The sequence below is a fragment of the Dendrobium catenatum genome, unplaced genomic scaffold, assembly GCF_001605985.2.
Source record: "Dendrobium catenatum unplaced genomic scaffold, ASM160598v2 original_scaffold_172295, whole genome shotgun sequence".
NCBI classification, from domain to species: domain Eukaryota; kingdom Viridiplantae; phylum Streptophyta; class Magnoliopsida; order Asparagales; family Orchidaceae; genus Dendrobium; species Dendrobium catenatum.
In genome coordinates, this window is record NW_021490717.1 from 162,991 (window position 1) to 177,657 (window position 14,667).

The window sequence follows — 14,667 nt, forward strand, 5'->3', positions numbered from 1 at the left end:
CCCTCCATGTTAAGTAATATGCTTCCAATATGGTAATTAGTGATATAAAATATTGATGAATATTATGGGTTTTGTTTTTCCATTCACTGATGGCAATTGTTTTTGTGATGGGATCCCTACAAATTTATGGTTGAGAGTACTTCTAATTAATGTCACTTGAGGCATTCTTACCTTACCTCTACACCTACATGAACTAAGATGGTTCATATTCCTTCTAATATGAATTTTAAAAATAGATAATGGCACTTTGAATGGTTCCTGTCGCTATTTTACTCATCTTCTCCTTCGCTTGACCAGTATGAAATTGTTTATCATATGAATTTAAATGCAATTTTTAATTAGTTTTATAAGCACTAAAAAATTCTCCATGTAAGTTCACTTGAAGTGGACAAGCGAATAAGTGGAGATCTGAGAGCAGAGAAGCAGAGATCATGATTTTGGCGGATCTTTTGCGATTAGAGGTGCACCATTGGCCTGGTGTGGCTGACGGAGTTCCCTGATGAGAAGTTTATTCTGTGTCAAGATTTTGTTTGGCTAAAGGCTATTTGTGGAGAAACTAATCTCAAATCGATTTTTATGAAGCTTTGGTTGGTAGAGTTTTTCCATTGGCCTTGTGGGACTAATGATTACTCTTCGTGTGGATTTTCTTCTAGTTTTCATCTGATTTTCTTTTATTTGAAGATGATTTTTGTGCAGCGACTAATCTGAAGTGAATTTTGGCAGAGTTTTGCCTGATGTTGGTCCTCCGTTAGCTTGGTTTGGATAATGTTTGTGTTTGATGTGATTCAAAATTTGTTAGATCTCAGTTATTATTGATTGATTTTGGTGATACTACTAGTCTGAAGGTGATTTTGGAGGAGTATATTCATTAGCTCGACTTTGCCTATAGTTATTCTTTGAATGAATATTCTTCCTGGTTAAAATTCATTATGTATTTGTTCTAGTTTATTACTTTTCTTAATTCCAAATTTAATTCGATAGTGTTCTTGGTGTGTGATCTCTTGATGTTCAAGAGATTGTTGGTGTATGGTTGTTTGGATTGTAGAAGAAGATCTTTCTATTCAGAAGAATCGGTTTCAGGTTTATTGAAGATTCTTCGAGATAATGCTGCTACCGCTGGTTATGTAACTATTTGGATGGCTTTGATTGGATCTTCCAAGGAAGATATCTCGGTTAGATGTTTTGGTAAAGAATGAGTTATTGTAATGATTGATTTAATGTTGGTTGGCTCGTATATGATAGATTGTTTGGATCCCCATAAACATATTGGAGTAGCTTTAGGTGGGAGCTTATCCCATCAAGTCTTAAGAATGTTACTTCTTTGTTCTTTGAAGATCAAGTCTTGTTTGTTGTAGACTTGAAGGATTTGAATATTATTGGTTTTTCACTTACTAGGGTGATGTGTGTGGTGGTGGTTATCATTTTGTATGGATTTGGTAGTGTAGAGGTCGATTCTTGGCCTCTTGATGTGGGAGTTTCTGTTATTGCTTCATTGACTTTGTTTAGTTCATCTAAGGTGGTGGTTGTTTGATGCATTGATGATGGCTTTAAGTGGTATCATATCCCAATTAAGCCTGTGGATGCTACTACTTCGATCTTTGAAGAACAAGTATTGTTTGTCAAACACATGAAGGGAATGAAGATTTTGAAGTTCCAGTCTGTCAATGGGTTTACTACGTTGATGAGTTTTTTTGGTTGAAGTCTATAATGATGAGGTGGTTGTTTGGCCTCTTGATTTTTAGTTTATCAATATTGTGTTTTTTCATTATAATTTTAGAGTAATGGAAGGTTAGATTCTATCTAGTTATCATTTTTTATTAGCTTGGGAACTCTGAGATACTAACAACCCTTTTTGGTTATTTTAAAAGTTTTGTGTCCCCAATACCCCAACTGGTTCAAAGTGAGGATTAGTGGATCTTATTTCCATTATGTATTCTTTTTATTTTGCAAATACACTTTTTCTATGCCTTGTTTCCTTTTCTTTAGGACTTCCTTTCCCATTGTTTAGAAATGGATGTTTTTTAGTTTTATTTCTTTTTTAGCTGGTAATAGTTTTTTCTTCCCGTTTTAATGCAAGTTGTATCTCTTCAAAAAAAAAAAAAAAAAACAATTCTCCATTTGAGTTGACATATTTTAGAAGATGAAATATTTTATAAGATCTCAAGATGGACAACTTCTCACATAATCATTAATCTCCAAGATAGTCACTATCTAAGGAGGCCTCAACAAATTTAGTTTTTAATACCCAAAGTTAGGGTGATTGTCAAGCATTTCTTATGCAATGGAGGTATTTTCTTCATCCATATTAGTAAAAATTTTTCTAACATTGTTTTGCATTAGAAACAAAATCCTTATGTTGGGGCCATTGATGATGAGATTTCTAAAATAGATTTTAGAAACATGAATTCTCTAGTAACCTCTAATTTTTTTGTTAAAATTTAACCATTATAAAGAGTTTATTAAATTCCCTATAATATTTAAATCTCGTGGCCAACTTGTTCTTGGTCAACATATAATTGTTGTAACATTATCATACTATTCAATATCAATATAGAAACTTGTGAGTTAGAGCAACTCTATTAAAGTAGTTGGATGTTATAAGTTGATTTTGTGCCAAACATTCTTTCCCATAGAACTTGAGTATGTGCATCTTACACTATTGGTAATTTTATATCCCTTACTCATATTATCTCTCATTAGAGTCTAATAACAAAATTCTATAGGAGCCACCCTACTCTTATGTAACCTTTTACAAGTCATTAAAGTAATTTAGTGGGCTTCAGGCCTTATAAATTTATTGATAATTTACTCATTAAATTATTAGATGATGCAATTCTATACAAAGTTAGATGAGTGAACTACCACAGTGGTGACACTATGAAGGATGTAAATAATACCTTTTACCTCAGTCCATCATTGAAATTTAGTTGGAAAGTGGTTGACTTAAAATATTGTACATGGAAATGAACCACACTATCTGTGGTGACAACTGAAGAGAGAGAAAGTAGGGAGAGAGACTATGGGAATTCAAAATTATGTTATTTGAATTTCTGATTTCACAGCTTCATCGTTGGGAGAATGACGACAGAAGGTCACCGGCCATCTGCGGCCAGTGGTCTCACGGAGGATAGACGTTCATCGGGACGTCTAATTATTGGAGGAGCACGTGATGTTTTATCTTCTCCACCGACATTTGGGGATGAAAGACCAAGTTTTTATCCTGGAATAAAAACTTCTGTTATGATGAATAAACCTTTGACCATTAATGAAGGAGGACAGTTGATGAAGAAACAAACACTTGAAGTACCTAGTACAGGCAAAAGCAAGTTATTGGAGGATAATCTGGAGAATTATGGGTGGCCGATCAAGAAACATATAGAGAAAAAAAATGTTATGACTCCAAGTTCTACATCGGAGAACTTATCCCTAGAGGCTAGGAAGGAGGCAGAAAAGAAGGTGAATTTAGATATCCTGATAAAAAAGACCATTGCTAATAATGAACCTGAATGTTCGATAGTGAAGAAGAATAATTTAGAAAAAGGGAATTCAATTTTGGATATGGAATAAGTGCATGTTTGCATTACTAGAGAGCTCGGGAGATGCATAGAGGTGATTGAGGAAATGCCCAAAGGCCGAATTCTGGTATCCTTCAGAATGTATGGTCTAAAAATAAAAACATTAAAGTTACTGATCTGGATTTTGGTAACTGTATTGCTGAAGATGGTCTAACTGTCAAACTTCATGTGGAGAAAGTTTATGAAAATGCTAAAAAACTTAATAAATCATTGGTGGTCAAAATTTTTGGAGGAGATATCTCATTTGCTTAAATTAGCTATGAATTAAGGAAACAATGGGAACAATATGGTAAATTTCACCTTACGGTCCTGGAAAAAGGATGGATTTTATGTTCTTTTTTATAAACAAAGCATATGGAAGCTGTTCTAACTAACGGTCCCTGGTTCGTCAATGGGAACATTGTTCGAATAGAAAGATGGACTCAAAGGTTTGATCCTAATTCTCTTGAAGGTCTATCGGCTCCTATATGGTTCAGATTGCCAAATTTATCGTTATTCTACTGGGATGAAATAAACATCTGTCGTAGTACTTCCATGGTGGGGAAGCCTTACTTAATAGATGGTAATATGCTCCAATGGTCGAGAAGTGATTTCAGTCGGGTATGTGTCCGTATTGATTTGGATGCTAAACTACCTACAGGTGTGTAGGTAGAGCGAGAAGAAGACAAATTTTTCCAGAAGATAGAGTACGAGAGGTACCTAACCTTTGCTTTGAATGTGGGAAGATTGGACATAGTAAGACTGTGTGTCAAAAGTTTAATGATGAACAGGGAGAAAACTTTACTGATGGAGAAGGAGAATTCAAAAATAATGGTTGATAAGGAAGCTGTGGAAGACAATAAAAAGCCAGGAAATGAGGTGGCAAATACTGAGGATTATGGACCTTGGATGTTGGTTAACTATGAGAAGAAGAAATTCAGCAAAAACTGGAACAATAGACCTGTAGCCCATGTGAATAGAAGCAGCAAAATGTTTCAACCAAAGCAGTACGTTGCTATCAAGAAAGGAGTTAATGAAGACAATGTCTTGGAAGACAGACTAAAGTTCAACAAAGCACTTCAGATGATACAACTGATAAGCTTAAAGGAGGTGGCATATTGGAGAAAGTTTCCAACATGGCAGTTAATAATAAATTTAATGCTATTGTTGACTTGGAAGATGGGGAATTACTCGAAACATCCACTGATGTCAATCTGGTCGAAGGAATAACTGTAAAAGAAGTTAATAAAGTCATAGAGATTGAAGATAATAAGAAGGTTATGGAAGGAACTGACTCAGTTTTCACATAAATGACATGTGTAGGGATTAATGGGAAAGAAGAATATGTACAATCTACTAAGAAGAAGAGGCCAAAGCAGCTTTGAGAACTGGGACCAATAAATGCATCTACCAGAAGCCGTAGAGTGGAGCTTGAAGGAAAATGTAACTTGGGGAGTAATCCCCATAAGCCTTTTTAATGAATTCCATAGCCTTTTGGAATTGTAGGGGAGCAAGGACGAGAAGTGCTTCCCTTACCTTAAGGAGTTTGTGAAAAATAATGGGGTGTGCTTCGTTGGTTTGGTAGAAACTAAAATACCTGGAATTGACAGAAGTGAAGTTGATGGTATGATTGGTAGCACTTGGGACTTCTATTGTGTTATGTCTTCTAGGCTATCTGGAGGCTTGCTTATTCTATTGAATACAAATTATGTTGTGTTCTCTGTGGAAGATAGTTCTTCCCAAATGGTGTTTGATGAACTTAAATTTCTTAATAATGTAAGGTGGAAGGTGACCACATTTATGGGAGTACAGAGGTGAACAAGAGAAGGGAATTATGGAATATGTTAGATAAGTATTCCATTAGTGATCTTCCTATGGTAGTTGGTGGATATTTTAACTGTCTAATGTGTAAAGAAGATAAACTGAGTGGTATAAGATTTGTTTATCATCAAGGATCAAGGGAAATGGCGGAATGCTTGCTCAAGAATGATCTTCATGAAGTTGGCTTTAACGGTCCTAGATTTACATGGTGTAACAATAAGGTCGGTGGTTCTAGAATACTTGAAAGATTGGATAGGTGCTTTGTAAATACGGATGCTTTAAGATCTCCTTTTCATTCGGTAGAAAGAAATTTGGCTAGAATAGCGTCGAACCACTGTCCAATCTTATTACAGTTTCAAAATTTCTGTCCTAATTCCAGTAAAATTATCAAATTTGAAAACTATTGGGCTTCATATCAAGCTTCATTTGGGGTGGTGAGAAAGGAATGTTGTAGGAACTATCAAGGAAGCTATTCTCAAGTTCTCAACAAAAAATGTAAAAGAGCCCTGAAGTCAATATTCTATTGGATCAAGTCTAAGTATAAAGATCTAAATAAGTTGAAAGATGATCTCATGGATGAGATTATGGAACTTCAAAACAAAGTGTCTTCCTTAGGGAGTCTCTCTGAACAAGACTATTGGAACCTTAAAGCTAAGGTGATGGATCTAAATGCTACCATGGCAAGATTGAATACTTGGTGGAAGCAAAGAGCCAAAGTAAAGTGGTTCAATGAAGGAGATGGTAATTCTAAGTTTTTTCATACTTATACTAGTGCTAGAAGGAACTCCAACAAGATAATAAAGGTTAAAGATGAAAATGGGATATTGGTGGAAGATCAAAGGCAAATGGAGGAAGTTTTTATGCGGTTTTTCCAAAATAAATGGGAAGCTAGAAGGAGTAATCTGGAAGGTTGGCCGTCACCTATCAATCGCTTGAATAATTGGGACATAATTTTTTTGCATTCGGATTTATCACTAGTTGAAGTAGAAGATGTCTTAAAATAATTTAGAGGGGTTACTTCCCCAGGTTATGATAGCATTTCTCATACTTTCATCAAGGTTTATTGGGATATCATCAAGGATGACTTTTGGAAGGCTATAAGCCATTTTTTTAAACTTAGTGAGCTTAACAAGGAATGGAAAGAAAATCTTATAATTCTGATACCCCAGGTTTCAAATACCATTCTTCCAACCAATTATAGACCAATTAGTCTATGTAACACAGTGTACAAGGTGGCGACAAGGATAATTTTGAATAGGCTTAATTTGGTCGTTCCCAAACTTATTTCTAAGGAGCAAGCAGCATTCATTAAGGGAAGATCTTTATCAGATCATATCTTGGTGGCACAAGAAATTTTTCACAAACTTAGAATCTCCAAAGCTTCTAAAGGCCTAGTTTCCTTTAAAGTTGATATGGAACAAGCCTATGATTCCATGGCTTGGTCTTCTCTAAGAAGAGTATTGGAATACTTTCAAATTCCCGTCTAAAATTTCTAGACTTATCATGGAGTGTGTTGAAGATCCTATGTTTTCTATTATCATCAATGACAATTGTTCAAATTGGATCCAAGCTAGAAGAAGTTTTCGGCAAGGTTATCCCTTATCTCCCATTCTTTTTATTCTTTGTTCACAACTTCTTTCTTATGCTTTTTATCATAGCTATTGTGGCATCAAGATTAATCTAGAGGGACCTAGAATTTCCCATTTATTGTACGCAGACGATGTGATAATGTTCTCCAAAGCTAACAGGAATGAGGTTTTGGTAGTAAAGAAAATCCTTCATAATTTTTGTGAATGGACGGGACAAAAAATTAACCACAACAAATCTCTAATTATGTTTGGGAAACATGTGGAGAGAAGAAGGAAGAGATGCGTATATAATTATGGGCTTTAAAAATGTCAAAGAATTCTACTACCTTGGGATAAAGATGCCTTTGAGGAGACTCAGGAGAGATGAATTTCAATTTATCATTGATAAAGCTTTGAATAAGCTCAATCAATGGAGTATAAAATGCTTATCACTACCCGGAAAGATTGTTCTGGTGAAAAAAGTGCTGCTTGCACTCGCTACCTTTCACAGTACTCATGCATTAATACCTAAAAAGGTATTGGAAGATCTAGGAAAAATAAGTAGAGACTTCATTTCGAATAAGATAAATGGTTCTAAGGGGTTGCATTATGTTAGCTGGTTTTATATGTGTAAACCGATTGAGTATGGAGGACGTGAGTTACATCCAAACATATCTAAAACTCCAGCTTTGCTGGCCAGATTAGCATGGAGATTCATTCAAGATGATCAATCCTTATTACACTCGGTGATGGCATCAAAAGAAGGTGATAGACTTGAGAAAGGTAATAGCAGAGGTTATTTGTCTACAACTTTTAAAATACTAAGTGATGGATATAAAATGCTCAATCCAATAGTTAAATGGAAGATAGTAAATGGAAGTTTTGTGGATGCTATCAAAGACAATTGGATTCTAGACAAAAGTATAAACAAATGGCCTACGTTTGTTATCCCAATTGATGACAGCCTAGTACGTGTTGAAGAGTTCATCTTGAATGGAAATTGGAATGAGCATGAGCTGAGAAAATATTTTGGCAGGGATCTTATTAATCTTATCATCCAGATTAAAATATCCCTAGAGAAGAAGCTAGATTTCTTGGAGCTGATCAATCAAAAATCTGGAATGAAAATTCCGGGTTTAATCAGAAAATCTGAGGCTAAAGGAACTGTAAATGATATAATGTGGAATTGGATCAAGAAGGCTAAACTAAATGCTCGAGTGGAGGTTTTCTGGTGGAGATTGAAGAGGAATGATATTCCTTCTTTACAATTTTTATGCTATAGAAGGCTCATCCAAAATTCTAACTGCCCAAGGGGTTGTGATACAATAGAAGATGTGGAGCATATATTGTGTGGTTGCTGTAAGCTCAAAGAGGTAATTCAACATTTGAATTGTTGGGGATTTGATATTTAAATGTTTAACAGCAGTGAACATTGCATTAATTGGTTGGAATCCAATGTTTTGAGGAAAGGTATGGTGGTTAAACTGTATTGAACTATGGTATTTCTATCATGGAAAAGCAGAAATAAGAGGATACATGGTGGTGTCGAAGATAACTCCAGCTTTATAGCCTCATAAGCCATTTAAAAATCGGCCTCTCACTATTTTAGCCATTATAATTTAGGCTTTGGGATGTTAATATGTCGTTAAGACTGTCTAATGCTTGGCATTCGCCTCCACCCAATTGGCTATAGCTGCTGTTTTTCGGGACTGTAAAGGAAGGTTCCTCTATGCTTATGGTAAATCCTTCATACATTGGGATATAGCTAAATTGGAGTTGCTTTCTATTAATTATCTTAAAGAGGAGATCAAGGATTGGATGTTCAAATTCAAAGGCATGTTCATTGAAGGAGACAACTCAAACATCATCTCTTACTTTAAAAAGACTTGGAAGAATGAGAAGTTCAATGATGATGGTATGAAATTTCTTTCAAAATTTAATTTTGTTATTTTTGATTGCATTAGTAGAGAATGTAATAAGTTAGCAAACTTATGTGCTAACTATGCTTTAGTGAGTAGTTTTACTTGGGATATTTGCTCTCAGAATAAGGTTCCTCATACATTTTTTAATATATTGAAGGAGGAATCTAATTTGTAGCTGCTTTCTCTTTTTTTATTAGTATAATTTAGCTTCAACTTTGTTTTAAAAAAAATAAAATATTGTACATGATTGGTCAAGACTATATTCCTAGTGTATGAGTTTAGATGAGGGACATTAAATTTTATAAGGACTTTTCCTTATAGATTTCTCTTGAGAAGGCTTAAAAAAATTAAATTGGTATGTCGCAACTTTTCATAGAGTTCCTATCTTGTTGCTACCTTATGGGTTATACATTTCATCGACCATTAATGTTAAGGATAGTGTGCGTAGATAATTGGAATTTGTTAATGTTGAAGGTTGTTTATAGATTTGTTTCCTAGGAATGCCTACATAAAAGGTGCCTCTAAAGCATGCTTCAAGGTGCTATGGATCATCCTTGGAAACATGTGTTCTATTTGGTTAGTTGTTTAATGATTATGAATTCATGGGAATCCATCACATAAAACTTTACTCATTCTAATTATTTTATAGTTTACACTTATAATTCTTAGTTTATTGTTGGTGGCATTACTTCATACACGTCTCACTATAGAGAATGTTGAATCTTAATTATTTTGTGGATAGCACTTTTAACTTAATAATATGATTAACCATAAAAAATGAGGTAGATTGAGAATGATGGAAGAAGAGAGAGAGAGAGAGAGAGAGAGAGAGAGAGAGAGAGAGAGAGAGAGCGAGAGAGAGAGAGAGAGGGAGGGAGAGGAGAGAGAATCAATAGGGATGATATATGATTTCTTATTAATTAGGAAAATAATTATTGAAATAATTATCTTTATTCCAATTTTTAATTTAGCCTCTTCTTCATAGCTAAGGGTAATCTTTTAGCCTTATATGTAAGGCTACATTTAGTAAAAATAATACATTATATAAAATAACTTAATGGAAGATAATAATGAATTAAAACACACTAATTATGGCTCTTAACTATAATAAATAAACAGTATGACTTTTTTAAGCAAGGGATAGACTAACATGAAATTTTTTGTTAACCTTACCTCCATAGGCTATGTTCAAACGAGTTGGTTTGCTAAAAGCTTTGGAAAAATCTACATTTGCATCCTCAAAGACGGGAAGAGATAGGAATTCTTTTAGTGGGGAATAATTTAATTATTTTAAATATAAAAATTGTGCTGTCTCTTATTACTCTTGCACCTCTTTTTTTTCTCTCTCTCTCTTTCACCCTTCTCTTTTACCTATTTTTGTGATGGATCTTCGTAAAAAATTATAAATCTAAATCTATATCGCTCTAATTGCCATGAATGTTCTAGCACTCAAAAAATCAGGAAAACAAATTTAAGGGCACTCTTTACTTACTTTTCATCTTAAGGATTTTAAAAAAATTGGAAGAAATTAAATGATTTTGTAAAATTGAATTGAATCTAATGTTCCTCTAGTCAACCTATTTGTTATGCTTTCTTTATGCTGTCCTTCCAATTTTTTGGTGCTATATGATGGGGCACATGGCCTACTCTGACATCACCCATAACTTTCCCCTCTCTCAAACCCTTCCCAATATCATCCTCCCTCTTATAGCTCCTCAAATGCCCTCAAATTAAAGCTTCTTCTTTCTTCAAATAGTTCAAAAACTTTGGACTTTGCTTCTATTGATCCCTTCCTAAGATGAGGTTATATCCTTCTTAGAAGATGAAATCAGCACTTCATATATCAAATGGGGTCTCTTGCTTTTTGGGTACTCAATTAGGTGAAGGATTTATTATAAAGCCCTTCAAGGCACCATTCACAAGGGTTGGGTTCTTAAAGATTCATTCCAACTCCACTCTCATAGCAAAGATTTCTTCCTTCTCAGGTTCTCCTCTCTTGAGGAATTTGAGATGGCATGGTTTTGGGAAGCTAGTTTTTTTATAGGTAAGCCCTTTGTTCTCCAAAAATGTAATCTTTTATTCACCCAAAACATGAGCTTTTCAACTCAGGCATAAGTTGGCTTAAGGTTCATGACCTTCCCCAAATTTTATTGGAATGCTAAAGGTATTTTAAAATTGTTACAAACCTAGATTCAAAGATTATAGTTTTGATGATAACAAACATTTTTGGTATTTCTATTTCTCTATTTTTGCCTGCGTAATAATGTTTCAGGTCCATAAGGTTAATTACAAATCAAATCAACTCAAGATTGGCTAGATAAGGACTGAGTCAGTTTGTAAGTGTAATTCTAGTATTTTTACCTTTTCTTGAATCAAATGTAATAATGTGGTTTTTGAGGCTAAGTAAGCTTGCACACACATTCTCAGGAAGAGAAATTCTGTAAACCTTAGAGTTTTTCTATTTTGATCATATCGTATAGGATGATCAAAAAATCATCTTGGATGATATGTTAAAATCAGAAACCCTAATTAGTGCTTCTACATTAAGTCAGTTGCATTAAGTAAATCATCTTAGATGATATTAACATTATCCTGGATGATATGATGAAATCAGAAAGAATCAGCCACCATACCATTTTAGGTATGTTATTATTTTTAAAAATTGTACAGGATGATCCCATTTAGTCCTGAATGATTTAATTACATTCTTTACTAAATAAGTCAGGTGATTAAGGAAAGCAATTAAGGTTTGATTTGATCGATCATATCATTCTAGATGATTGTAGGATTATCTTGGACGATCAGTTAAAAAAGCCTTAGTCTTCTCCTGGATCACATGGACGATCAGAATGATATGCTAGATGATTAGTTAAAATTTTCCATCATCTAGGTGTATCACATAAATGACCAGAATAATACTCTAGATGATATTCCTAGTTTTTGAACTAATTGTACGGGACGATTCAAGAATCATCCAAGATAATACATTATGTTTTTTGATCATCCAATATATATCTTCTAGATGACTAGAATTATGTGTTGAATGATATGTATGGTTTTGAAATAATCATACAGGGATGATTAGAACAAACAAGTCTTATAATCTTCCAGCCCTCATAGATCATCCTGGCCGAATGGGATGAAAATACACTAATCGTATAAGAAAATCTTTGACAGCAAGTTGTAAATTAAGGCAAATTTTAATCCTTCTTTATAAGATTTTTTTATTATTCCAGAAAAGATCTTTTGTTTATGTCCTTACCTGAGAGATCCAAGAGAAGGAGAGAGAGAGAGAGGATTTGTGAGGGTGAGTTTATGAGTGGTTCACAAAGGTTATTCCAAGCAAGGATCTGAGTTATCTTCTCCAGTCATCATCCCTAGTTCCTTGAAGGCTCCAAGGTCTTCTTCAATAATCGATCAAGGTTTTATGTCTTCTTCAAGAGGAGGCAAAAGGAGTCTAGGTTCTCTGCTTGCTTCGTGAAGAAGCAAAAAGAGTCAGGTTCTCTGCCACACCAGGGATTGTGGAAAGGCGTTTTTATAGTTTTCTCTGCCTTGTTATGGGAGCAAAAGAAGAGTCACTATATTTTAGTGCAATACTCTGAGGAGAGGCTCCAGGGAGAGGACGTAGTTCATGTTGATCGAAAAAATATAAAATCTAGTGTGTTTTTTCTTATTACATTTTTGCACTTTATTTTATTGTGGGTAATCATATGATTAATATTATAGAATATCTCAAAAATCATAATGTTTATTTAAGGTTTTTTATAACTACCAAATCACATGCCCCCCCCCCCCCTTTAGGTAGTCTCGAGCTAATTCATAAGGGCTTAATAGCCCTAGAGAACTTTCAAGTGGTATTAGAACGAGATTCATAAAATCAAGTTTTAGACAACTTTTGAATTTTGATCCATGGCTAACATTGGTAACTAAAATACTGCTGAAGGGTATTCCATTACCCGACCACAATTGGTTGATAATATACCTTTTAATTTCTAGAAAACTCATAAGTTCATGTTCATACAATCTATAGATTATCGCATGTGGATGCTTGTTAAAGAAAGTTATTCTTCACCATCACGTGAAGTTAGTGGCATCAAAATTAAACTTCTATTTTCTGAATGGACTCTTGATGATAGGGATTTAGCACAACATAATGTAAAATATTTAAACTATTTTTTTTGTGCAATAAAATCTGTATATTTCATGCGTGTTTCAACTTGTACAACTGGTAAAAAATTTGGGATAAATTATGTATCAGTTATGAAGGCATAATTGAGGTTAAGAAATCTAGATTGAATATCTTTCTTCATGACTATGAAATCTTTCACATGAAACATAGTGTGTCAATATCTAAAATGTATACTAAGTTTACACAAATTGTCTCCACCCAAATGTCTTAGGAAGAGAACTCACTAACAAAGAGAAAGTTGACAAAATTTTGAGATGTTTACCCTCTTCCTATAATGCTAAGATAATTGTTATCATTGAATCCAAGAATTTGAATACTTATTCTATTGATAACTTACTAGGATCACTAATTGATTATGAGCAAGGAGTAAACCAAAGATAACTTGATGCAGGTGAGAAAAAAAAGGAGAAAACTATAGCGCTGAAGGCTAATGATATGGATACTAATTATTTGAGGTTTGAAAGTGATGATGTTGCCTTAATCACAAGAAAATTACAAAACTTTCAAAGAAAGAAACAAAAGAAATATAAAAAATTGGAACAAAGGTAAGATTAGCAAGAATTTTAAGTTTCTTCTGATATGGTTTGCTTTGAATGCAAGAAGTCAGGATGTGTTAAAGCTAATTATCCTACACTTAAGGCTCACCCAAGCAAGGAGAAGGGTGAGGAGAAACTCAAGTTCAGGAAGGAGAAGAAGTAGAATCAAAAAGCTTTTTGGATGGATTCTTCATCTAACTCCTCTGAGACTAACGATGAGGAAGAGACAATAAACGTATGTTTGATGGCTGATGATCATGTTGGTTAGTTTGACCAAGAAGAGGTACGTGAATGAACCTATGATTAATTACTTGAAGTTTTTGAGAAAATTTATTCATCATATACGAAAATTAAAAAAGTGTGCTAACTGAAATTAGAATTCCTAAACTTGTAAAAAGAACATGAAGTTTTGCTTAAAGATCATTCTACACTTGATAGTAATCACATGTCATTACTTAATGAATTTGATAAGTTAATTAAAACGCATTCTGATTTAATCATTGAGCATGATTCATTGAAATCATCCCACACTAAACTTAAAAAGGATTTTAAAATATTTATTAATGAATCTGAGAGAAGGAAGCCCTATTTGAAAGTTGATAATGTTATTTTGGAAAGTGCTAACTCATTTTTTAAAGATGAATTAAAAGCATTTAAGGAAAATAGGATTCCACCCACACCTGAACAATTTTTTAATCTAGATGTATAGCCAAATGTTTTGAAACCTAGGATGATGCACTATAACCCAAGTAGTTTAGTAAAACCTTTCCTGGTATTAAATATTTTTTGTTTGGCATACTAGGACATATCTCCCATACTTACACTATTTATCATAGTATACATTAGGTGTGGATAACCAAATTTCTTGATTCACAGCATAACATATATACATTATATTCTTCTTTCCATAAGAAGGGACCCAAACTTATTTGGGTTCCAAAATCTAATGTTTGATGATTTTGTAGGAGTGCTCTCTCACAAGGCCTCGTGAGAGTATGTGATACTTGGACATTGGATTCTCATGATGCATGAGTAGAGATGTCAATCAATTTATTTCACTGGATGCTAAGGCTGGAG

The 14,667-nt window shown here is 33.9% G+C and overlaps 2 protein-coding genes across 2 annotated transcripts in view; both read left to right on the forward strand.

Moving 5' to 3' along the window:
- Nucleotides 1–5,518: 5,518 nt before the first annotated feature.
- Nucleotides 5,519–6,379, forward strand: LOC110102438. Its single transcript, XM_020830775.1, has one exon. It carries the CDS (start codon nucleotides 5,519–5,521, stop codon nucleotides 6,377–6,379), a length of 861 nt encoding a protein of 286 aa, XP_020686434.1.
- An 842-nt stretch (nucleotides 6,380–7,221) lies between these two features.
- LOC110102437 overlaps nucleotides 7,222–14,667 on the forward strand; it is a 37,773-nt gene continuing 30,327 nt past the window's right edge. Inside the window, exon 1 of the mRNA XM_020830774.1 lies at nucleotides 7,222–8,316. Within this exon, the coding sequence (XP_020686433.1) occupies nucleotides 7,222–8,316 (1,095 nt within the window). The remainder of the gene's footprint in view (nucleotides 8,317–14,667) is intronic.